This window comes from Nerophis lumbriciformis, linkage group LG03, assembly GCF_033978685.3.
Source record: "Nerophis lumbriciformis linkage group LG03, RoL_Nlum_v2.1, whole genome shotgun sequence".
In the NCBI taxonomy this organism is placed as follows: Eukaryota; Metazoa; Chordata; class Actinopteri; order Syngnathiformes; family Syngnathidae; genus Nerophis; species Nerophis lumbriciformis.
In genome coordinates this window covers 63,570,802-63,595,514 of record NC_084550.2, presented here as the reverse complement: position 1 = coordinate 63,595,514, position 24,713 = coordinate 63,570,802, and the positions used below count along the sequence as shown (strand labels likewise).

Sequence of the window (24,713 nt, the reverse complement as noted above, 5' to 3'; positions counted from 1 at the left end):
AGTCAAAAAGGTTAAGAACCCCTGATTTACACATGGTCTTGGAATATAAATATAAGATCTACTAAGACAATGCCAGCTCGGCAATTTTTTAAAAATGATTTTCAACTTTATTAGGAGTAAAACAATGTTTCCTGCGTAGTAATAAATTATACAGCTGCATTTACACATAAAGATGACCGACACTCATACAATGGTACCAATAAGAAACAGACCAACACCAAAGTAGAATTGCTTTACAGGCCTTTGAACAGTGGGTGCTGCAAGGCCAGAGCCGCTGTAATTCTGCTATTAGGGTTGAGATCCAACAGCCGGTCCAGCAAGTCGTAGGCCTCATCAGGTACCCTGTCCCATCCCTGCTCATCATGCCAACACCAGGGTTTCTCCCCTGGTGTTGGATCCTGGTCTTTTGGGAGCGGTGCAGGAGTCTTACCCGTGCCATCTTTGCCTGTGTCTTTACCATCTGTGACTGGCGGGACTTCATCATCCGGTAATGGTCTCCGCCCCCTCAGCGTCTCACAGAGCTCCCGGAGATCCAGTCGAGGAAGCTCCCGACTGCACAGCACCGCCTTGCCTGGACAGGAAGTTCATCACACAAGTTTTCAACCAAGTCGTCATCTTGACTATGCGATTACAGATGTTCATACGCACCGAACGCTTTAGCCGCGCGTCCGGTCTCTCTGGAGCCTCGTATTGTCATGATCTGAGCGAGAGCGATCATGTCGTCGCTGGCTTTGAAGAAAGGGTAGCGTCCGCTTAGCAGCGAGAGCAGGATGACTCCCGCTGACCACACGTCGATGGCTGAGTGCAGCATGAGACAGTGAAGAATTGCCAGTTTTATTTTCTAATCCAATGATTTGTGCTCAAATAATCAATTTCAACCTCTATAGAACATGTGTAAGACTCTCGGCCCGGGGACCAGACCTGGCCCGGGGACCAGACCTGGCCCGCCACATCGTTTTACGTGGCCTGCGGAAGCCTGGAAATTATGTGCATTAACTAGCAACTCATCTTACTTATTACCGTATTTTTCGGACTATAAGGCGCTCTTAAAATCCTTTCATTTTCTCAAAACTAGACAGTGCGCCTAACGGACGGAATAATTTTAGTTGTGCTTACCGACCTGAAAGCTGTTATATTTGGTACATGGTGTAATGATAAGTGTGACCAGTATATGGCAGTCACACATAAGAGATACGTGTAGACTGCAATGTGACTCAAGTAAACACCAAAATTTGATATGTTCCATTGTAATTATAGAACATTACACACGGCGCTCAAAAATCTATCAAAATGTTTTAGTACAACTTTGGAAAGCTATGAAGCTGCACAACTTGATGGACTGTACTGTGCTTCAACATACGAGTATTATTATGCTGTGTGTATGAGGTAAGACATTATCTGGCGTTTTGTTTTGCAATATTATGCAAAAGCAGCTTTTCTTACCTTCTGGTACCTGCTGATCTGTATTTGGGATCTGCATAAGTCCTGAAAATTTGCGCGCTTCCGCCTTTGTAGTCGGTAAGCTTCTTCTTTTTCCTCTATCTTCTTGTTATGGAACATTCATCCTCCACTGTTGCCATTTCTAATATAAAGTAGTGTACAATTCTTACTTATATCTGTCAGTAAACTCGCCATGAAAGCACTAAAACATACCGGTGTAGTGAGTTTACATTATTCACCCAAGGAACTTTAGTTATTAGAGAGTTCCAGTCGGACGGTTTTTCACGGGACACATTTCCGGCAATGTTATTGCACTAGTGAGACACGGATGAGAAGATGCTGCTCCGTTGTTGATTAAAGGCCTACTGAAATGCGATTTTCTTATTTAAATGGGGATAGCAGGTCCATTCTATGTGTCATACTTGATCATTTCGCGATATTGCCATATTTTTACTGAAAGGATTTAGTAGAGAACATCGACGATAAAGTTCGCAACTTTTGGTCGCTGATAAAAAAGCCTTGCCTGTACCGGAAGTAGCAGACGATATGCGCGTGACGTCACCGGTTGTGGAGCTCCTCACATCTGCACATTGTTTACAATCATGGCCACCAGCAGCGAGAGCGATTCGGACCGAGAAAGCGACTATTTCCCCATTAATTTGAGCGAGGATGAAAGATTTGTGGATGAGGAAAGTGAGAGTGAAGGACTAGAGGGCAGTGGGAGCGATTCAGATAGGGAAGATGCTGTGAGAGGCGGGTAGGACCTGATATTCAGCTGGGAATGACTAAAACAGTAAATAAACACAAGACATATATATACTCTATTAGCCACAACACAACCAGGCTTATATTTAATATGCCACAAATTAATCCCGCATAACAAACACCTCCTCACTCCCGTCCATATAACCCGCCAATACAACTCAAACACCTGCACAACACACTCAATCCCACAGCCCAAGGTACCGTTCACCTCCCCAAAGTTCATACAGCACATATATTTCCCCAAAGTCCCCAAAGTACGTGACATGTACATAGCGGCACGCACGTACGGGCAAGCGATCAAATGTTTGAAAGCCGCAGCTGCATGCGTACTCACGGTACCGCGTCTACGCATCCAACTCAAAGTCCTCCTGGTAAGAGTCTCTGTTGTCCCAGTTCTCCACAGGCCAATGGTAAAGCTTGACTGTCATCTTTCGGGAATGTAAACAATGAAACACCGGCTGTGTTATCCGGCACAACAGTCAAGGGGTGCATTCTACGGTTGGGATGCGTTATCCGGCACAACACCTGCCGCAATACACCGCTTCCCACCCACAGCTTTCTTCTTTGCTATCTCCATTGTTCATTGAACAAATTGCAAAAGATTCACCAACACAGATTTCCAGAATACTGTGGAATTTTGCGATGAAAACAGACGACTTAATAGCTGGCCACCATGCTGTCCCAAAATGTCCTCTACAATCTGTGACGTCACGCGCAGGCGTCATCATACCGAGATGTTTTCAGCAGGATATTTCGGGCGAAATTTAAAATTGCACTTTAGTAAGCTAACATGTGTTGTGGCATGTGTTGCAATGTTAAGATTTCATCATTGATTTATAAACTATCAGACTGCGTGGTCGGTAGTAGTGGGTTTCAGTAGGCCTTTAAGTTTTTTGATTGATTGAATTATTTATTTCAAACCTGCACAGTACAACACACTTTTTTTTTTTTTTTTTACATTTTGGCAGAGACATTTATGCAAGGCTTGAAAAGGGGTTGGATGAAGCAAATGCTTATAATATCCCAACCCCTCTCACTCACTCCACATTTAACATAAACAATATAATACAAGAACAATACTATACAAACAAAAACAAGAAGAGCTCCTGTACACTAACAATACAATAGTACCACTGTTACTATGAGACAAGACAAGATGAGACAACACACACACACACACACACACACACACACACACACACACACAGGCCCAAACACTCTCTGACCATACACCTCTCTCTCATCGCTCTGTGCTGAGGGCATCAGTCTCTTTCCTCCTCGTACTTCTTCAGTACTTCTTTTTTTAAACAGTCTTTTAAATGTAATCATGTTAGAACAGGTTTTTAACTCGTCCCCTAAGTTGTTCCACAGACTGACTCCACGCACTGAAATGCACATTGATTTTAAAGTTGTTCTAAATTTAGGAAAATATAATTTGTTGTTTCCTCTTAGACTGTAACTATGGTGAGCATCTCTATCCTGGAATAGGTTTTGTATATTGGATGGTAGATAGTTTTGGGATACCCTAAACATAATTTGAGCAGTTTTAAAATTGACCACATCGTGCAGTTTAAGTTGCTTTAACTCCATGAATAGTGGATTTGAATGATGTAAGTAGTGAACATTGGACACAATCCTAATGGCCTTTTTCTGCAGAGTGACTAAAGGCTGTAGATGAGATTTATAACAATTTCCCCAGACTTCAACACAATAGTTTAAATACGACATAATAAATGAATGATATAATAACAGCAGAGCATTGGTGTTCAATAAATGACATGATCTCCTCATCATTCCAACACATTTAGCAACTTTTTTCCTCAGGTAACTTATATGAGGCTTCCATGAGATATTTTCATCTATTACCACTCCTAAGAATGAATTTTGTTGAACATATTCTATTGGTGTATCATCAATAACAATCCTGATGGGTATACTACTTTTGCGATTGCTAAAGAGCATGATTTTGGTCTTCTTTAAATTGAGAGACAATTTGTTTGTATTAAACCAAGTTTTTAACTTGATCATCTCCTCAGTTACAGAGGCCAGAAGTTGCTTTACGTAAGTAAAGTCTGAATGTCATTAAAACAGTTAGCTCCATCTTTTGAAACTTCTTCCACTCCCGTCCTTGCATGTTACTCCGCAACAACAAAGATGACGGAGAAAAGACGCTGCCAAAGGTGAGCCACGTAAATAAGATCGCCCACAAAACGGCACATCCTGAAGCGACTGTCAGAAAGCGGCTTGAAGATGTTCTGTAAAACATCATCTATGCAACATTTTGACCAAAGAACCACCATTACATGTTATGTAGACCAAAAGGAAGTCTTTTCCATTTAGAATTTTTTTTAAATAATATGACCCCTTTAATGCGCCCTATATATATAAAAAAAGATCAAAAATAGACCATTCATCGGCAGTGCGCCTTATAATCCGGTGCGCCCTATGGTCCGGAGAATACGGTAAGCACTTCATCTTTCTTACTAAACATACTTGTTCTTTCAATTTTGATGGAAAATTGCATGTCTTGCATACAGTTGCATGCCTTTTAAACCTAAGAACAATCTGACCATGCAAAAAACATATTAACACAGGGGTGTCCAAAGTGCTGCCCGCAGCTCCAGTTTTGTTGGCACACATTGTTGGATGAAAAAAATATAAAAATGTAAAAAAAAAAACCCAGCAAAACCCTAGTATTTAAAAAAACATTTTTACAACCCACTCACCAGTTCCTTGGTTTGGACACTTGGTGAGGACCTCTGGAGCTCGAAAACCTGGTGTTCCCGCCCTGGGAGCCACTTGCTGCTTTCTTTGAAGCACAAGAAGAGCAAGTCAAGGGGTGTCATAAAACAGAACGCCGCCGCCACTAACAAACACAACTGGCCAAACCTGGCCAGGCAAACGTTGCAGACACGGTCCGTCTGGAAGCAGGAGCAGGTGAAAGTCTGCTGGGCGGTTCGTTGATGTTTCTGTGTTCTGACACTAGCTGGACCTCCTCGAGCTGAAGGGAACCTTCGATTTGACAGGTCCCCTGGTCTCACAGACTTTACAAGTTGAAGGCAAGAGAAAACACATGGATTTTTAAAAAACATTTATGATTCTTGTTGCAGTTTGAGGTGTAGAAAATAGTCTTACTTCTGTCTTATTTGCCTGCTTGGTGGTAGAGGCGGCTGAAGTGCAGCTGTTCAGGTTCCTCTCGCTAAACACCGGCCTCTGTGCTTTACGTATTCCCAATAAATCCTGACGCAAACAAACATGAGTCAGGAAAAGTGCAGACGAAATGACAAACACGGCGACAGTATCCCAAATCACCAAAAATTACACCTTTGTGTGCTTTGTGCGAGAAGTAGAGGCGCCTGCTGTGACAGCGATGGATCGTGACTTTTTAATCAATGCTTTCCGAGTGGCCGGTGTGGTTATGGGGGGAGAGGAGGGGGAGAAAGGCGGGTGAGCTGTGGATTGGTGTGAGGCTGTGGCGGAAGAGGAAGGTTTAGGTGGGGCTTTGTCTCGTCTCTCTGTGGAACTTCCAGCTCTTGGCTGCGATGGCTTCTGTCTGACCACCTTAAGCAGTTTGATCTGAGTGTCTGCTGTTCCTTGAGCGAGGCCAAAGTCCACCAGGGCAAACCTGCACACACATCAACAAAGTACAGCATGTCCCTCCATTTCATCCTTTTGGCTGTGCGACAACTTACGTCTTAGCTTTTCTGTTGTAGAGGAAGTTGTTTGGTTTGATGTCCCGGTGAATGACACCGAACTGGTGGATGTGCCGTAGGGCTTTAAGCAGGTGGTAGATGTACAGACGGACCTCTTCAAAGCTCAACAACCCGATGACATCCTAGTTAACACAAGAAGAACACAATCTCACAGCTGCATTGAGTATACAACTCAAATAGATCAAGTGGAAGAGTGCTATGCAAAATTATGCCTTTCCATTCAGTAAAACAATATGTTTATTATAAATCAGTATCAGGGTTGCACAATAGAGACCAGGGATTCCTAATCTTTTTGACCTCGGGGCCCAACTTTTCCCGACTCAAATATTAACACTGAATTAGTAATCTCACTCTTGATTTAAATCTAACCTACTTGTCAAATGACATGAAAGCATGTATTCATCACAAATAGCATTGTCATGGCTTAGGTCAGGCTGATTACAAAAATAAATTATAATCAAATATACTGCAAAAGGACTGATACAAACAAACGTAGATTTAATTATGCAGTGCTAAAATAAATACATTCTACTTCAAATAAGAATGTAAACACCCTCCACTTTTAATTAATAACAATCTCGTAGAAAGGGTCACCATTTTAAATTCTTAGGGGTGAACATAACAGAAGATCTATGCTGGGACATTAACACGGCTTCTACAGTCGGAAAGGCCCAACAACGTCTTTTTTTTGAGGAAACTAAAATGCGCAAACATTCCGCAGAAATCAATGGTAAACTTTTACAACTGTGCCATCAGCAGTGTCCTCACTTCCGGCTTTTTAGTGTGGTTTGCTAGCTGCACTAAAGCGAACCAACAGGCCCTCCAGCGAGTGGTTAAAGCGGCGGGGAAAATTACAAGGACGATACTCCCAGAGATGAGTGCCATGTACACAACATCCTGAAGGACAGATACCACCCAGCACATGGCCTCTTCAACCTGCTACCCTCTGGAAGGAGGTATAGATCGATTCGCGCCAGGACCACCAGAATGTCTCACAGTCTGTATCCCCAGGCTGTGAGACTGCTAAATGAACAGCCTGCCCCTTTGCTGCCCCGGACCATCTTATTACCTCACTCTTCACCACCTCAATAATTGTGCTCTGGACATTGCATTGCTGCAACATCAACGTAACACCCATCAGACATCTGACTGTTCCCACCCCCACGTCCCTCTATTCGCCATCTTCCTAACAATGCTAAACTGTAAACTATGGTCAACCTGCACTTCAATGCAGTTTCTATGCCGCTGGACAAAGCTCAAACAAAATCTCGTTGACATGTATGACTTAAGTGTTATTATGACAATGACAATAAAGGAATTGATTGACTGAAATGTTTCTTAACTAAACTGTCAATAAAATTAAAGTGCAAATGAAACTGCAGTTTCACCACTTAAGTCATAAACTTTGCGCTTAAGAAACTATGACTTCAGCTCCAGAATTCTTCTGTTTGATATTGTCATTACTGTCACAAGTGGGGGCTTCACAGTGGCAGAGGGGTTAGTGCATCTGCCTCACAATACGAAGGTCCTGAGTAGTCTTGGGTTCAATCCCGGGCTCGGGATCTTTCTGTGTGGAGTTTGCATGTCCTCCCCGTGACTGCGTGGGTTCCCTCCGGGTACTCCGGCTTCCTCCCACCTCCAAAGACATGCACCTGGGGATAAGTTGATTGGCAACACTAAATTGGCCCTAGTGTGTGGATGTGAGTGTGAATGTTGTCTGTCTATCTGTGTTGGCCCTGCGATGAGGTGGCGACTTGTCCAGGGTGTACCCCGCCTTCCGCCCGATTGTAGCTGAGATAGGCTCCAGCGCCCCCCGCGACCCCAAAGGGAATACGCGGTAGAAAATGGATGGATGGATGGATGTCACAAGTGGTGGAAAAGTGTACTACAAAGAAGTACCGCTGTGGCCCACATGGACCACAGATATTTTTTGGAGGCTTACAAATGGGTCCTATGGTTAAGAAACAGTGATGTAGACCAGTGTTTTTCAACCACTGTGCCTCGGCACACTAGTGTACCGTGAGATATTGTCTGGTGTGCCGTGGGAGATTATGTAATTTCACCTAATTGGGTTAAAAGTTTTTTTTGCAAACCAGTGATTATAATCCGCAAATGTGCCGTTGTTGAGTGTCTGTGCTGTCTAGAGCTCAGCAGAGTAACCGTGTATTACTCTTCCATATCTGTAGTAGGGATGTCCCGATCCAGGTTTTTGCACTTCCGATCCGATACCGATATTATTTTTGCACTTCCGATCCGATACCAACTGATACCGACCGATACTGGCCTATCCGAGCATGTATTAAAGTTTACAGTTATTTAGCCTACTTAGTTGTCAGAATCATGTTGAAAAGGGTTTTAGTACTCTTGATAACAACTAGCCAGCTGAATTAGGGGAGTTTGAATAATACACAATGGTTGGTAACAAGAAACTGACCTGTTTATTCAAGGATAAACACAAAATTATACATGACAAACAGAAATGGCATCATTGAACTAGGGCTGGGCGATATGGCCTTTTTTTAATATTGCGATATTTTAAGGCCATATTGCGATACACGATATATATCTCGATATTTTGCCTTAGCCTTGAATTAACACTTGATGCATATAATCACAGCAGTATGATGATTCTATGTGTTTTGATTGATTGATTGAGACTTTTATTAGTAGGTTGCACAGTGAAGTACATATTCCGTACAATTGACCACTAAATGGTAACACCCCAATAAGTTTTTCAACTTGTTTAAGTCGGGGTCCACTTAAATTGATTCATGATACAGATATATACTATCAGATATATACTATCATCATAATACAGTCATCACACAAGATAATCACATTGAATTATTTACATTATTTATAATCCAGGGTGTGGAGGGGGGCGCCGGATGTAAGTGTCAAAAAGACAGCCAAAAGAGTTTGATATGAGAATAAATCTAAAGTTAAAATATAGGGTAGAAATGCACCCATTTGCAGGAAATGTAGTCTTGATTTTCAAAATTTTCTTTCAAGGCTTGCATGTCTACATTAAAACATTCTTCTTCATACTGCATTAATATATGCTACTTTTAATCTTTCATGCAGAGAAGGAAATCACAACTAAAAAAATCACAAATTTTTTCATACGGTGTTGATGTGGAAATGTTTGCCTCGGCATTTTGATGGTGTAGACATGTGGCACCGAATGGAGATAAGCGTCTCGACAGACGTTACAATATTTGAACAATGATGACGAAAACTGTTTTCTCTGTCGTGTCCGTGTCGTGTCGAAAATTGTTATGCGCTTATTTTTTCATTTGATTTTGTGCGTGGCATATAATTGCTATGCGCAGAGGACGCTTGAACAGTGCGCAATTGCACAGGCGCGCACCTTAAGAGGGAACGTTGGTCACACAGCTGCGCTAGCATCACAGCTAACGTTAGCCATGCTGCTACGTCTCTGCTGGGAGAGGGCGTATACGTATGACGTGACAGTATGTGACGTATGACGTGACAATATGTGACGTATGTCGTGACAGTATGTGACGTATGACGTGACAGTATGTGACGTGTGTAAGAAGGTGCGCTTGCTGTCTGTGAGAGGGAGACACAGGAAAGAGTGAGAAGAGCCTGTCGTGTAATGCCAGCAGCTAAAAGCAACTGCGTGAGAATCCACAGACCTGTGGATGTGTTGAAGGTGTGCTGGAAAATGCGGAACGGAAATTAGGGAGCAGCAGAAAAGTGGAATGTATTATTTAAATCGGTGCGTTGGAAAACACGGACCGGAGTTTTTTTTTATAACTGGATCTGGATCGGCATTTTCCCATGCCTTGCCGATACGCATTTTTTGGCAAATATCGGCGGCCGATCCGATCCAAATATCGGATCGGGACATCCCTAATCTGTAGGTGGCAGCAGGTAGCTAATTGCTTTGTAGATGTCAGGAACATGGTTTGTCGTGATCACAATATGCAGACGACAGCGGGAGGCAGCATGCAGGTAAAAAGGTATCTAATGCTTAAACCAAAAATAAACAAAAGGCAAGTGCCGCTAAAAAAAGGAATTGAGGCTTAGGGATGGCTATGCTAAACAAAGCTAAAATTGAACTGGCTGCAAAGTAAACCAAAACAGAATGCTGGACGACAGCAAAGACTTACAGCGTGTGGAGCACAAAGTACATCCGACATGACAATCAACAACAAAATAGGAGCGCATGACAAGAACTAAAACACTACACACAGGAAAACACCAAAAAACTCCAAATAAGTCACGGCGTGATGTGACAGGTCGTGACAGTACAACTACTTTGAGACAAGAGCTATAGTGATGCCTGCTTGGTTATGGTTTGAATTCATATCCAAAAATTGTGAGAACAACTTTTTATTGTCAATATCGGCTGCGGAGTTTCATTTTTTTATGTTGTCTCGATTATGGTGTGCTTCGAGATTTTTTCAATGAAAAAAATGTGCCTTGGCTCAGAAAAGGTTGAAAAACACTGATGTAGACAATATAAATGACATACATTTGGCCAACAATCCACTCAATTATCTTATTCCGCTTATCCGAAGACGGGTCGCGGTGGCAGCAGCCTAAGCTGAGAAACCCAGACTTCCCTCTCTCCAGCTACTTCATTCAGCTCTTCCCGGGGGGTCCAGAGGCGTTCCCAGGCCAGCTGGGAGACATAGTCTCTCCACCGTGTCCTCCTACTGGTCAGACTAGGGCTGGGCGATATATCCAATATACTCGATATATCGCGGGTTTGTCTCTGTGCGATATAGAAAATGACTATATAGTGATATTCGAGTATACGTCCTCACGCAGTTGCTTTTAGCTGCGGGCATTACACTACAGACGTTTCCACTCTTTCTTGTCTCTCCTTCTCACAGAGACATAAAACAAGCGCACCTTCTTACATACGTCACATACTAACGCGCGTGCAACGTCCCACGCCCTCGCCGAGCAGAGAGGTAGCGGAATAGGTAACGTTAGCAGTGGCAGGTGCTGACGGAGCGGTGCGAGTGGTAATACGAGAGAGAGATGGTGCGAATCTGGTAACAAATGAAGGAAGAATTAATTCCCAAGAAAAACAGCACGGGGTCCATCGTCTGGCGGTGGTTTGGCTTCACGCGGGAAGATGTTGAACAAACAACAGTAATTTGTCAAGTATGCGGCAAAAGCGTTGCTATAAAAAGTAGCATTACTGCTAATTTGTAGCATCATTTGAAAAGTCACCCGCTAGAGAATGAAGAGTGCTTGAAACTCTGCATGTCAACATCTCCGGCCGGTGCCACACCAACAAAATGCCCAAGCAATCATTTCCACATCAACACCGTATGAAAAAAATAGTCAACAACAGAAGGAGATAACGTCCGCAGGAACCTACCACATAGCGAAGGACATACACTATTTAATTTCCTATTATGCAGCTCATTTTTATTTGACACTAATTGAAATATCTTGTGTGATATCATGCACTTTATATGTTTTAAACTATTGTAGTGGTGTTCTGTACAAAAAGTGCACTTTAATTTAGTGTTGTTTTGATCAGTCATCTTAGTGACATCATGCACAAAAGTGCACTAATAGCTTGTTTTAGAATGTCTCTGACAATCTTGCGCTTTCTGTTTTGAAATTGAATTGTGCCACTGCTTAATAACAGTTTAATAAATACAGTTTTGGTCAATTCACTTAGTTGTGATTTCCCTCTCTGCATGAAAGTTTAAAATGAGCATATATTAATGCAGTAAGAAAGTTAAGAAAGTAAGGTTTTTAAGGAAAACACATAGAATCATCATACTGGGTTGATTATATGCATCAAGTGTTAATTCAAGGCTAAGACAAAATATTGAGATATATATTGTGTATCGTGACATGGCCTAAAAATATCGAGATATTAATAAAAGGCCATATCGCCCAGCCCTAGTAGGTAAGTACATTTTATTTATATATTTATATAGCGCTTTTCACAGATAAAATCACAAAGCGCTGTACAAAACATAGGTAAAGTAAAACAACAATTCAATTTAAAACAACAGGGGCAACATCATAAATAGGATACAAAGGCGATTAAAAATGATAGTTAAAAGGTGCATTAACTAAAAGCTTTACTAAAAAAGAGAAGTTTTCAAATGTTTCTTAAAAGTTTCAACACAGTCAAGATCAGGGAGGGACTGGTGCAAATTGTTCCAGAGTCTGGGAGCTATAGCCTGGAATGCCAGGTTTCCATGGGTTTTAAAACGAGTTTTCGGGATCTTTAGAAGACCCTAGCCTGAAGACCGGAGGCTGCCCCCCTTAGAGTAGGGGCATAACAAGTCTGTGATGTACTGAGCGGCCCCACTGATTGCAGAGTCATTTAAAATGCGTGTCTGTTTCCTCACAAGTGCGCCTTATAGTCCGAAAAATACGGTATTTGTATGTAACTATCTTTTGCTGCCCCTTGAAAAACTTTTTTTTTTAATATCAATGAGTCTTTTCCTGTTTAAAGTTACATTGAAGCACATTATGTTTGCACTTGCCAGTACTTCTCAAACATCAGCTACCCGTTTGCACTCGCTCATAATAATATTATAGCACACATAGTCAGAAGAAGGCCCTTTAGAAGGAATGGGTGTTTGTAATTTAGCAACTTCGGAGGATAATTTAGCAAGTAATCATACCCCGCTAGATACGTCAAAAAAGAAACGAGCAATAAATCTAGTGAAGACACGACTTTGTCATGAAAGTATGTATTGATGGTTATTCTCCCCGAGCAGTGAATGCTGCTGTGGCCCCGCCCCAATCTAAAGGCACTTACTGGTAGCATTAAAGGCCTACTGAAACCCACTACTACCGACCACGCAGTCTGATAGTTTATATATCAATGATGAAATCTTAACATTGCAACACATGCCAATACGGCCGGGTTAGCTTACTAAAGTGCAATTTTAAATTTCGCGCGAAATATCTTGCTGAAAACGTCTCGGTATGATGACGCCTGCGCGTGACGTCACGGATTGTAGAGGACATTTTGAGACAGCATGGTGGCCAGCTATTAAGTCGTCTGTTTTCATCGCAAAATTCCACAGTATTCTGGACATCTGTGTTAGTGAATCTTTTGCAATTTGTTCAATGAACAATGGAGACAGCAAAGAAGAAAGCTGTAGGTGGGAAGCGGCGTATTGCGGCAGGTGTTGTGCCGGATAACGCACCCCCGCCATAGAATGCACCCCTTGACTGTTGTGCCGGATAACACAGCCGGTGTTTCATTGTTTACATTCCCGGATTGTAAACAATGAACTGGGACAACAGAGACTCTTACCAGGAGGACTTTGAGTTGGATACGCAGACGCGGTACCGTGAGTATGCATGCAGCTGCGGCTTCCAAACATTTGATCGCTTGGCCGTACGTGTGTGCCGCTATGTGCATGTCACGTACGTAACTTTGGGGACTTTGGGGAAATATATGTGCTGTATGAACTTTGGGGAGGTGAACGGTACTTTGGGCTGTGGGATTGAGTGTGTTGTGCAGGTGTTTGAGTTGTATTGGCGGGTTATATGGACGGGAGGGGGGAGGTCTTTGTTATGCGGGATTAATTTGTGGCATATTAAATATAAGCCTGGTTGTGTTGTGGCTAATAGAGTATATATATGTCTGGTGTTTACTTACTGTTTTAGTCATTCCCAGCTGAATATCAGGCCCCACCCGCCTCTCACAGCATCTTCCCTATCTGAATCGCTCCCACTGCCCTCTAGTCCTTCACTCTCACTTTCCTCATCCACGAATCTTTCATCCTCGCTCAAATTAATGGGGAAATCTCGGTCCGAATCGCTCTCGCTGCTGGTGGCCATGATTGTAAACAATGTGCAGATGTGAGGAGCTCCACAACCTGTGACGTCACGCTACTCGTCTGCTACTTCCGGTACAGGCAAGGCTTTTTTATCAGCGACCAAAAGTTGCGAACTGTATCGTCGATGTTCTCTACTAAATCCTTTCAACAAAAATATGGCAATATCGCGAAATGATCAAGTATGACACAAAATGGACCTGCTATCACCGTTTGAATAAGAAAATCGCATTTCAGTAGGCCTTTAAGAGAAGTAATTGTGACATTTTAAAAAAACTATTCAAATAAGCAACAAAAGAAAGTTTTTACTTTTTGTGTTTTTTTCCTCACTTCTTGCAAATGCGTCATGGCCACTTATGCAACTTGGATGATTCCATTGAGTGGTAAGCGAAAGATAGTAACACCTCTACACAAGTTGTACATGTCTGAGTGTGTTTCTTACTACTATTGCTTGGTGTTCCATATAAGGCATGACAATCACGACATGGTCCTCCTTCCTGAAGCAGTACTCCACGCCCATCACATTCTCCCTGCCACTGAAAAAAGACAACAGTGACTGTGATGTGTTCTTCGGGTTCAAGATCATTTCAGGAGAGCGAATAAGAACTGTAACAATAGTAGTTAACAAACCCCACAACAGTGAGACACTGGAGTTCGGCAGCGATGCGAGTCGGGTGGCTAATTGGGATGAGGTGCTTGAGGGCAAACATGTCTCTGCTGCCGTCTCGCATCCGAGCCTCACCGAGGTAGACGGAGCTGAATGTACCTAGTTGTGCACACAAACAGGCATCAAGGACTGAAAACAACATGGTGCCACATTGTTCAAACATAAGAGATAAATAGATTATATATTTTTAATGTAAGTTAAAATATATTCAATTATATTTTGTTAAATACAGTGGTACCTCAGCTTAAGAGTGTTTTGAGATAAGAGCTGTCGCTTGACTCATTGTTATACGTTACATTGTAGTATAACCATTGGCGTTGTTAGGCCTATTTTAGGGGGGCTCAAGCCCCCCTAAAATGTTCTTAAGCCCCCCTAAATATATAATAATTTGGTGTTATATATATATATATAATTTTTTTTTTTTTTTAAACAAATACATGCCAACGTATTCATTATAAAGTGGCCCGAATATGAGTTTAAATAAATTAATCATCCATCCATCCATTTTCTACCGCTTATTCCTATATAACCTGTCATTATTCACTCAGTTTTCCCTCACTTCATAGCGTAAATAACCAAAAATTATTCCTGGGCGCCGCACCGCTGCTGCCCACTGCTCCCCTCACCTCCCAGGGGTGAACAAGGGGATGGGTCAAATGCAGAGGACACATTTCACCACACCTAGTGTGTGTGTGTGTGTGTGTGACAATCATTGGTATTTTAAGGGAGAGAGCCCCTTTAGTGTGTCGGTATCCAATCCATTCCACTTGTTCATATAGAAAATGCCCACATTCCTCAAAATCCAGTCTGCATTTTCTCTGCGACCTTGCCTGCGGTCCTTGGACTTGTTCATATAGAAAATGCCCACATCACTCTTGTAGAATCTATATAAAGTAATATACATTAGTCTAATGTTAAAACAATGAAAAAAACATTAAATATATTTGTTTTATTGTATTGTTACATTAATAGCTGTTGTATTGTTATAGAATGGCTTGTTAAACATTTCATAGGATTTTCAGAGGGAGGAAAAACCAAGACATTTAATATAATATGTCAAATTAATAAATACATAAAAAAAAAAAAAAATGGTTATTTCATTTCGTCCCGTGCATTTTTTTAAATAATACTAATAACAATGAATCATTTCTAAGTCTTTGTTAGCCGTTTGTGAAGTTTTGTGCTCGTGCGCTTCGTTCCCTCGCGTCCTGTGCATCTCCTGGGGGCTTAGCCCCCCGTCCTTAAAAGCTAGTGACGCCCCTGAGTATAACCATCGATCAATATATCGACTTATATTCTTAAATTTCAAGTATATCGATCTCTGCTCAGCAAGTTTGCTTACAGAAGATAGGTATGGCACCAAGATCGTTTTAAAAGTGAGTCAATTGATTTTATCGATATTAGAAAAAGGAAAACCTTGGATTAAAGAACGGCAGACTTTACATTAAGTTTAAAAATAAGGACGTTAAACGTTAAGTCTATTTTGTCACCTTTGATGTAATCAAAACAAAAATGGCAGATAGCCATGGAGGCTGAGAAAGGTCACAACAAATGCAAATGCCATAAGACAGTAGCATTATTTACAACACAACAGCTTTCAGCTACAAATGACAACACAATAATATAAAGCCTCAACACAACTTTAAAGGCAAACTGCACTTTTTTTGGAATTGTGCCTACTGTATCATTCACAATCATTATGAAAGACATGATGATGGATGTTTTTTAATGCATTCTAAATATTAAATAAACCTAAAACAAAAGTCCGCTTACAGCACAGCCAATGGGAGCTCCTCTATTTCGTCCAAAGAAATCCAATAAATAACCATTCAAAAAGCACCAACTCCTTTTACATTTGGTTACTTGAATATGAACAAGTATTAGTGATATTGTTATTATAGGTCAGTGGTTCTTAACCTGGGTTCGATCGAACCCTAGGGGTTCGGCAGAGCCTCCACCACGAAGGTAAAGACACATCCGACTTATCGTGTAAATAAAAACTTCTCCCTATCGGCATATTATGGATACCCCCAAACAATGTTCCCTCTAATTTTCCATCTGATTTGCAGGTTTTTTGATTGATTGATTGAAATGTTTACTAGTAGATTGCAAAGGAAGATAATACATTATATGAAACAGTACTGTTTACACAGTACAGTACATATTCCGTACAATTGACCACTAAATGGTAACACCCGAATAAGTTTTTCAACTTGTTTAAGTCGGGGTCCACGTTAATCAATTCATGGTAATGTGTGCAAGGTGTGTAATTTGTTGCGAGTTCATGCACTGTGTTGGTTTTGTTCTTTGAACAAGGTGATGTTCATGCACGGTTCATTTTGTGCACCAATAAAAAAAAACATAACCTTTTCTTGAATTTGAAAAAAAAACACATTTTATTTTTCACTAAAGAAGGGTTTGGTGAATGCGCATATGAAACTGGTGGGGTTCGGTACCTCCAACAAGGTTAAGAACCACTGTTATAGCTGCTATCGCAAACAAACTATTTAAAGCGGCGCCGTGATCACTTCATGTGTGCCTATGTTTACATCATTGAGTGATCTGTGATCATGTTTGGTTCCGTTTACAAGAACCGTGGTGCATTTGCTCAGGTTTATTTAGTTTGCTCACACAGTCAAGTAAGGTAAGGGTCAAGCAAAGCTCCTTAAATCACAATTACTCCTATTATGCCAACCAGCATTCTCTGTAGAGTACATTTGTTTCCACTCTATTTCTTTTGTCAGTTATACTGTATATTTCAGAAGTTATATAGCCCTGGTAAGCTAAATAAAAGTGTCCACAGCAGTAGATGCTGGCCTTTAAGAGAATACAATGTAAATTCAAGAATCTGTGTTCACATTGGTCCAAGTTCCTCTATACACCAGGATAGTGTTTTAGGAGTTTGTTGACATTTTTTAAAATTAAAGTCTCTCCTAAGCTCTGAACTGAATTCAGTAGACAGTATGGTGTCATTAACAGAACTAATTTGGCCCATGGGCCGCAAGTTAAATAACACTGTTATACAGTAATTAAAAGCGTGATACTTTCTAAAACAAAGCAATGTGTCATTAGTTTGGAAATACTATCAACCGTGTACCTTCTCCAATTTTGTCAATGATGCGAAAAGTCTTGGCAAGCTGAGGAACAGCTTTGTAGAGCGATTCAATGTCAGACTCGACACTCCCTGGAGAAAAACAGGAAAAATGATCAAAGACGGCAATATATACAATATTAATATGTAGGGATGTCCAATAATGGCTATTTGCCGATATTCCGATATTGTCCAACTCTTTAATTATCGATACCGATATCAACCGATACCGATATCAACCGATATATGCAGTCGTGGAATTAACCCATTATTATGCCTTATTTGGACAACCAGGTATGGTGAAGATAAGGTACTTTTTTTTTTTAATTAATAAAATAAGATAAATAAATTAAAGGGGAACATTATCACAATTTCAGAATGGTTAAAACCATTAAAAATCAGTTCCCAGTGGCTTATTATTTTTTTCGAAGTTTTTTTCAAAATTTTACCCATCACGCAATATCCCTAAAAAAGCTTCAAAGTTCCTGATTTTAACCATCGTTATAAACACCCGTCCATTTTCCTGTGACGTCACATAGTGAAGCCAACACAAACAAACATGGCGGAAAGAACAGCAAGCTATAGCGACATTAGCTCGGATTCAGACTCAGATTTCAGCGGCTTAAGCGATTCAACAGATTACGCATGTATTGAAACGGATGGTTGTAGTGTGGAGGCAGGTAGCGAAAACTAAATTGAAGAAGAAACTGAAGCTATTGAGCCATATCGGTTTGAACCGTATGCAAGCGAAACCGACGAAAACGACTAGACAGCCAGCGACACGGGAGAAAGCGAGGACGAATTCGGCGATCGCCTTCTAACCAACAAATGGTATGTGTTTGTTTGGCATTAAAGGAAACTAACAACTATGAACTAGGTTTACAGCATATGAAATACATTTGGCAACAGCTTGCACTTTGAGAGTGCAGACAGCCCAATTTTCATCAATTAATATATTCTGTAGACATACCCTCATCCGCGCTCTTTTCCTGAAAGCTGATCTGTCCAGTTTTGGAGTTGATGTGAGCCAAGACATCCAGGGGGTTTAGCTCGCTCGTCTGCGGGAACAAACTGCCGCCATTGCTTGCCGTGCTACCGAGGTCCTTTGTCCCTGAATTGCTCACACACTCCGGCAGATTCAATGGGGGTCTGGCGGCAGATTTCTTTGACTTTATCGTTGGAAATGCACTTGCTTTGAGTGTCGCAGGATATCCACATATTCTTGCCATCTCTGTTGTAGCATAGCTTTCGTCGGTAAAGTGTGCGGAACAAACGTCCAATTTCTTGCCACTTTCGCATCTTTGGGCCACTGGTGCAACTTGAATCCGTCCCTGTTCGTGTTGTTACACCCTCCGACAACACACCGACGAGGCATGATGTCTCCAAGGTACGGAAAACAGTCGAAAAAACGGAAAATAACAGAGCTGATTTGACTCGGTGTTTGAGAAAATGGCGGATTGCTTCCCGTTGTGACGTCATCGCTCGGAGAGCGAATATTAGAAAGGCGTTTAATTCGCCAAAATTCACCCATTTAGAGTTCGGAAATCGGTTAAAAAAATATATGGTCTTTTTTCTGCAACATCAAGGTATATATTGACGCTTACATAGGTCTGGTGATAATGTTCCCCTTTGAAAACATTTTCTTGAATAAAAAAGAAAGTAAAACGATATAAAAACAGTTACATAGAAACTAGTAATTAATGAAAATTAGTAAAATTAACAGTTAAAGGTTAATATTATTAGTGGACCAGCAACACGCACAATCATGTGTGCTTACGGACTGTATCCCTTGCAGACTGCATTGATATATATTGATATATAATGTAGGAAGCAGAATATTAATAACAGAAAGAAACAACCCTTTTGTGTGAATGAGTGTGAATGGGGGAGGGAGGTTTTTTGGGTTGGTGCACTAATTGTAAGTGTATCTTGTGTTTTTTATGTTGATTTAATAAATAAAAAAACACAAAAAAAAACGATACCGATAATAAAAAAACCGATACCGATAATTTCCGATATTACATTTTAACGCATTTATCGACATCCCTATTAATATGTAACATACAGTATCATTTAAAGGGTGTAAACGTGCTAAAGAGCTGGCATGTTCATGTCAATTTCAACCCTGACTGCTTATTTGCTAACGTGCTTCTTTTTTGGAAGGGATTTAGTGCACAGGTCTATGTTTATTTTGTCAACAATCTCTCAAGATATATTTATAGATAAATATTTTCTTTGTTACTCAAACGACACTTTTCCAACATAATTTTATATGGCCCTCGAGCGCCTGGAAATAATGTGCATTATAAAGTACCTTATCTGTTCTTGCTGAATGTCCTAGTTTTTTTAGTTTTGACAAAAAATACATATTTACTGTATGAAATTGCATATTTTTAAAACTTTAAAATTATCTAATATAATATATATATATATATATATATATATATATATATATATATATATATAACAAAAATTATATTATACTTCCCCCCCAAAAAGGAGTAGGAAGAAGCAGAGCTTATTTAATCTTACCCCTTTTCAAACCACAGCAATTTTATCCAATTTCCTTGTTCTCTGTAACAGAACAGTGAACGAATAAATAATAAATAATAGGGATGTCCGATAATGGCTTTTTGCCGATATCCGATATTGTCCAACTCTTTAATTACCAATACCGATATCAACTGATATCGATATCAACTGATACAGATATCAACCGATATATACAGTCGTGGAATTAACACATTATTATGCCTAATTTGGACAACCAGGTATGGTGAAGATAAGGTACTTTTAAAAAAAATTTATGAAATAAAATAAGATAAATAAATTAAAAACATTTTCTTGAATAAAAAAGAAAGTAAAACAATATAAAAACAGTTGACAAAATTAGTAAAATTAACTGTTAAAAGTTAGTACTATTAGTGGACCAGCAGCACGCACAATCATGTGTGCTTACGGACTGTATCCTTTGCAGACTGTATTGATATATATTGATATATAATGTAGGAACCAGAATATTAATAACAGAAAGAAACAACCCTTTTGTGTGAATGAGTGTGAATGAGTATAAATGGGGGAGGGAGGTTTTTTGGGTTGGTGTACTAATTGTAAGTGTATCTTGTGTTTTTTATGTTGATTTAATAAAAAAATAAAAATAAATTAAAAAAACGATACTGATAAAAAAAACGATACCGATAATTTCCGATATTACATTTTAACGCATTTATCGGCCGATATTATCGGACCTCTCTAATAAATAATATAACAAAGTAAGCAAACAAATATTAAATTAATAAATAATCTTTGTCTCAATAAAAAAAATTAAAAAAAAAAAATTTAAAAAAGGGTTCAAGATGTCCGTCATAATTTTTTTTCTGTGTACTTTGTTAACACTTGTAGTTTGAACAGTCTCTTGAACTGAATCATATTGGTGTTTTGTTTGATTTCTTTGGTTAATCCATTCCATAGTTTAATTCCACATACAGATATGCAAAAGGTTTTAAGTGTTGTACAAGCATACATTTTGTCTGTAACAGAACAGTGAACATATAAATAATAAATAATATACCAAAGTAAGCAAACAAATATTAAATTCCTAAATAATCTTTGTCTCAATAAAAAAAAAAAAAGAAAAGAAAAGAAAAAAAAGGGTTCAATATGTCCGTCATAATTTTTTTTCTGTGTACTTTGTGAACACTTGTAGTTTGAACAGTCTCTTGAACTGAATCATATTGGTGCTTTGTTTGATTTCTTTGGTTAATCCATTCCATAATTTAATTCCACATACAGATATGCTAAAGGTTTCAAGTGTTGTACAAGCATACAAATGTTTTAAATTTGAGTTTCTGTTTGACTTACGATTTTAAAGCAAGTTATCCATCAAACTTACTTGAAACACAAATGACAATAGATTTCACGGTCAAATTTGTGGCGGTTTTACAGCGTATTACTGTAAATTGAAAAAACTTGACCACTGCTTTTTACGGGGAAAAACTGTCAACTGAGCTGTTTTTCTACCGTAAAATCTATGGTTGTTGTTTATACGGCGTATTACTGGAAATGACAAAATGGTACTACTTTTTTTTTACGGTAAAAAACTGGCAGCTCTGTAGCCTGAAATACAAACCCCGTTTCCATATGAGTTGGGAAATTGTGTTAGATGTAAATATAAACGGAATACAATGATTTGCAAATCATTTTCAACCCATATTCAGTTGAATATGCTACAAAGACAACATATTTGATGTTCAAACTGATAAACTTTTTTTTTTGTTGCAAATAATCATTAACTTTAGAATTTGATGCCAGCAACACGTGACAAAGAAGTTGGGAAAGGTGGCAATAAATACTGATAAAGTTGAGGAATGCTCATCAAACACTTATTTGGAACATCCCACAGGTGAACAGGCTAATTGGGAACAGGTGGGTGCCATGATTGGGTATAAAAGTAGATTCCATGAAATGCTCAGTCATTCACAAACAAGGATGGGGCGAGGGTCACCACTTTGTCAACAAATGCGTGAGCAAATTGTTGAACAGTTTAAGAAAAACCTTTCTCAACCAGCTATTGCAAGGAATTTAGGGATTTCACCATCTACGGTCCGTAATATCATCAAAGGGTTCAGAGAATCTGGAGAAATCACTGCACGTAAGCAGCTAAGCCCGTGACCTTCGATCCCTCAGGCTGTACTGCATCAACAAACGACATCAGTGTGTAAAGGATATCACCACATGGGCTCAGGAACACTTCAGAAACCCACTGTCAGTAACTACAATTGGTCGCTACATCTGTAAGTGCAAGTTAAAACTCTCCTATGCAAGGCAAAAAACGTTTATCAACAACACCCAGAAACGCCGTCGGCTTCGCTGGGCCTGAGCTCATCTAAGATGGACTGAGACAAAGTGGGAAAGTGTTCTGTGGTCTGACGAGTCCACATTTCAAATTGTTTTTGGAAACTGTGGACGTCGTGTCCTCCGGACCAAAGAGGAAAAGAACCATCCGGATTGTTATAGGCGCAAAGTTAAAAAGCCAGCATCTGTGATGGTATGGGGGTGTATTAGTGCCCAACACATGGGTAACTTACACATCTGTGAAGGCGCCATTAATGCTGAAATGTACATACAGGTTTTGGAGCAACATATGTTGCCATCCAAGCAACGTTACCATGGACGCCCCTGCTTATTTCAGCAAGACAATGCCAAGCCACGTGTTACATCAACGTGGCTTCATAGTCAAAGAGTGCGGGTACTAGACTGGCCTGCCTGTAGTCCAGACCTGTCTCCCATTGAAAATGTGTGGCGCATTATGAAGCCTAAAATACCACAACGGAGACCCCCGGACTGTTGAACAACTTAAGCTGTACATCAAGCAAGAATGGGAAAGAATTCCACCTGAGAAGCTTAAAAAATGTGTCTCCTCAGTTCCCAAACGTTTACTGAGTGTTGTTAAAAGGAAAGGCCATGTAACACAGTGGTGAACATGCCCCTTTCCCAACTAACTTGGCACGTGTTGCAGCCATGAAATTCTAAGTTAATTATTATTTGCAAAAAAAAAAATAAAGTTTATGAGTTTGAACATCAAATATCTTGTCTTTGTAGTGCATTCAATTGAATATGAGTTGAAAAGGATTTGCAAATCATTGTATTACATCTAACACAATTTCCCAACTCATATGGAAACGGGGTTTGTAAAAAAATAACAATGGTACTGTTTTCCATTAATGTGTTGTAAAAACCATCATATATTCTACATTAAAATTCTGGCGACGAAACTGCCAGTTTTTCCCCTAAAATCAGAGGCACTGCTTTTCCATTTGCAGTAAAATATGTTGTGAAAACACTTTACCACAACTTAGTTGCCAGTTTTTTTTGGTGTAAAATCTACAGATTTTTTTTTACAGTGTAGGGACAAAATAATATAAGGTACAGGCAAATTAAGTTATTATTTGCTGTTACAAGCTGATTTAGTGAATGTTCTGGTCAACTGCATTGCATATTTAAGTCATAAAAACTTCGACTCACTGGAGGTTTTACTCTTCTTGCTGGTAGATTTGACACATCCATCTATTGGGAAGGTTTCAGTGCAGACAGGAGACTCCATCTTGACAACAAACACGACAAATGACTTGACATGGACAACATTGACTGCTCTAAACAGTGAGTGTGAAAGTAATCATCTCGATCGAAAAGAAAGTGGCCGAAACTGCAAACCAAGCAAGGTCAAAATGAATCTTTTTGTCCAAAATTAAATATATGCTAACGTTACTACTTGCGAAGTTCCGTCATGGAATGTGAACAGCTTAGGCAAAACAAGGAAACTCGAAACACTCACCGCATTTGTTCGACGTCAACGGCTGTCTGAAAAGTATTCACCTGTATCAATAACTCTTTGAAGTTTCGAGAAAAGTGGGGGGAAAGTGGTTAATACACTTTTTACAGACAAAACGCGACACAATAGGCTAAAATACAAAGAAGAGTACAAAACATTTGACTAGTTTGACGCCTTTCCGCCAACAAACTCCGCGCTAAAAATGACGTCGGCCGAATCTCGCGAGAGGTAAGCAATACCGCGAGAACAATGCGAACGTGAACGCTTTTCTTCTTCTTTAATGTATCGCGGGTGGCAACCAACGTTATAGGTGCATAGCGCCACCTAATGTACTGGAGTGTGTATCCTCAGTGGGAGTACTTATATACATATATATGGTATATACATATCAAATATGTATTTAAACTAAACCACACATAGGGAAAAAAGACATAAAAACCTACACTTTAAGTATTAAACATGTGATCTTAAGAGATCACATGTGTTAAGTGTTTCCCCCTTCACTAAAATAGCCTTTAAACTTGTTTGATTGAGACTTTTTTTACAAACCCCGTTTCCATATGAGTTGGGAAATTGTGTTAGATGTAAATAAAAACGGAATACAATGATTTGCAAATCCTTTTCAACCCATATTCAATTGAATGCACAACAAAGACAAGATATTTGTCATAAACTCAAACTTTTTTTTTTTTTGCAAATAATAATTAACTTAGAATTTCATGGCTGCAACACGTGCCAAAGTAATTGGGAAAGGGCACGTTCACCACTGTGTTACATGGCCTTTCCTTTTAACAACACTCAGTAAACTTTTGGGAACTGAGGAGACACGTTTTTTAAGCTTCTCAGGTGGAATTCTTTCCCATTCTTACTTGATGTACAGCTTAAGTTGTTCAACAGTCCGGGG

The 24,713-nt window shown here is 39.9% G+C and overlaps 1 protein-coding gene across 2 annotated transcripts; it reads right to left on the bottom strand.

The window, feature by feature from the left end:
• Window positions 1-111: 111 nt before the first annotated feature.
• On the bottom strand, window positions 112-24,047 carry cdc7 (cell division cycle 7 homolog (S. cerevisiae)). Of its 2 annotated transcripts, none has more exons than XM_061929794.2 (12): window positions 23,813-24,047; window positions 23,503-23,581; window positions 17,485-17,571; window positions 14,351-14,486; window positions 14,163-14,256; window positions 5,898-6,040; window positions 5,530-5,830; window positions 5,341-5,445; window positions 5,095-5,249; window positions 4,932-5,014; window positions 649-798; window positions 112-571 (listed from the first exon to the last, which is right to left on the bottom strand). In XM_061929794.2, exons 2-12 carry the CDS (start codon window positions 23,579-23,581, stop codon window positions 234-236), a joined length of 1,671 nt encoding a protein of 556 aa, XP_061785778.2. In that variant the 5' UTR covers window positions 23,813-24,047; the 3' UTR covers window positions 112-233. The 2 variants fall into 2 exon arrangements, with proteins under 2 accessions (XP_061785778.2, XP_061785785.2); XM_061929801.2 differs by having other exon boundaries at window positions 5,767-5,830.
• Window positions 24,048-24,713: the final 666 nt, after the last annotated feature.

Coding starts and splice junctions, on each gene's coding strand:
- cdc7 (XM_061929794.2), bottom strand. CDS start 23,581: ATGGAGTCTCCTGTCTGCACTGAAACCTTCCCAATAGATGGATGTGTC. Junction 17,572..23,502: donor CAAGAAGAGTAAAACCTCCA/GTGAGTCGAAGT, acceptor GTTTTTCTCCAG/GGAGTGTCGAGTCTGACATT. Junction 14,257..14,350: donor CAGTGTCTCACTGTTGTGGG/GTTTGTTAACTA, acceptor GTCTTTTTTCAG/TGGCAGGGAGAATGTGATGG.